The sequence below is a fragment of the Apis dorsata genome, unplaced genomic scaffold, assembly GCF_000469605.1.
Source record: "Apis dorsata unplaced genomic scaffold, Apis dorsata 1.3 scaffold_474, whole genome shotgun sequence".
NCBI lineage: Eukaryota > Metazoa > Arthropoda > Insecta > Hymenoptera > Apidae > Apis > Apis dorsata.
Window position 1 is genome coordinate 128,311 of NW_006263712.1, and position 322 is coordinate 128,632.

The 322-nt window shown below is 45.0% G+C and overlaps 1 protein-coding gene across 5 annotated transcripts in view; it reads left to right on the top strand.

Moving 5' to 3' along the window:
- The window catches only part of LOC102675607, a 106,547-nt gene that overhangs the window by 43,974 nt on the left and 62,251 nt on the right, over nucleotides 1-322 (top strand). For 4 of the 5 annotated variants that reach the window (XM_031512587.1, XM_006620092.2, XM_006620094.2 and 1 more), the window contains exon 6: nucleotides 1-241. In XM_031512587.1, coding sequence (XP_031368447.1) covers nucleotides 1-241 — 241 coding nt within the window. Of the gene's footprint in view, nucleotides 242-307 lie in introns of all 5 variants that reach the window. The other variant, XM_006620095.2, reaches the window with a different exon arrangement.

Genomic DNA, 322 nt, shown 5'->3' on the forward strand with positions numbered 1-322 from the left:
GGCCTTCAATTTCTCGTTACGCACGAGCATTTCGCCGGGGGCAAGTTGAAAATACGTTGCAGCGCCTCGATATACGATATTTACTGGCAGAGCACAGAGGTCAGCTTCGAGGAAGACAGGGCACCGCCGAAGGTGATACAATACCAGCCAGCTGCGACCATTGTGGGTATCGACTATCTGCAACCACCACCCAACTTCCAGACCGGTCAGAAGAAACCTGATGGCCATGTTGGAGTGAAAGGTAAAAAACGAATCTTTGCATTTTTGGTTTTTTTCTTTGTTTTTTTTCTTTTTTTTTTTTTTTTAGAGAAAGGGGAAGAAA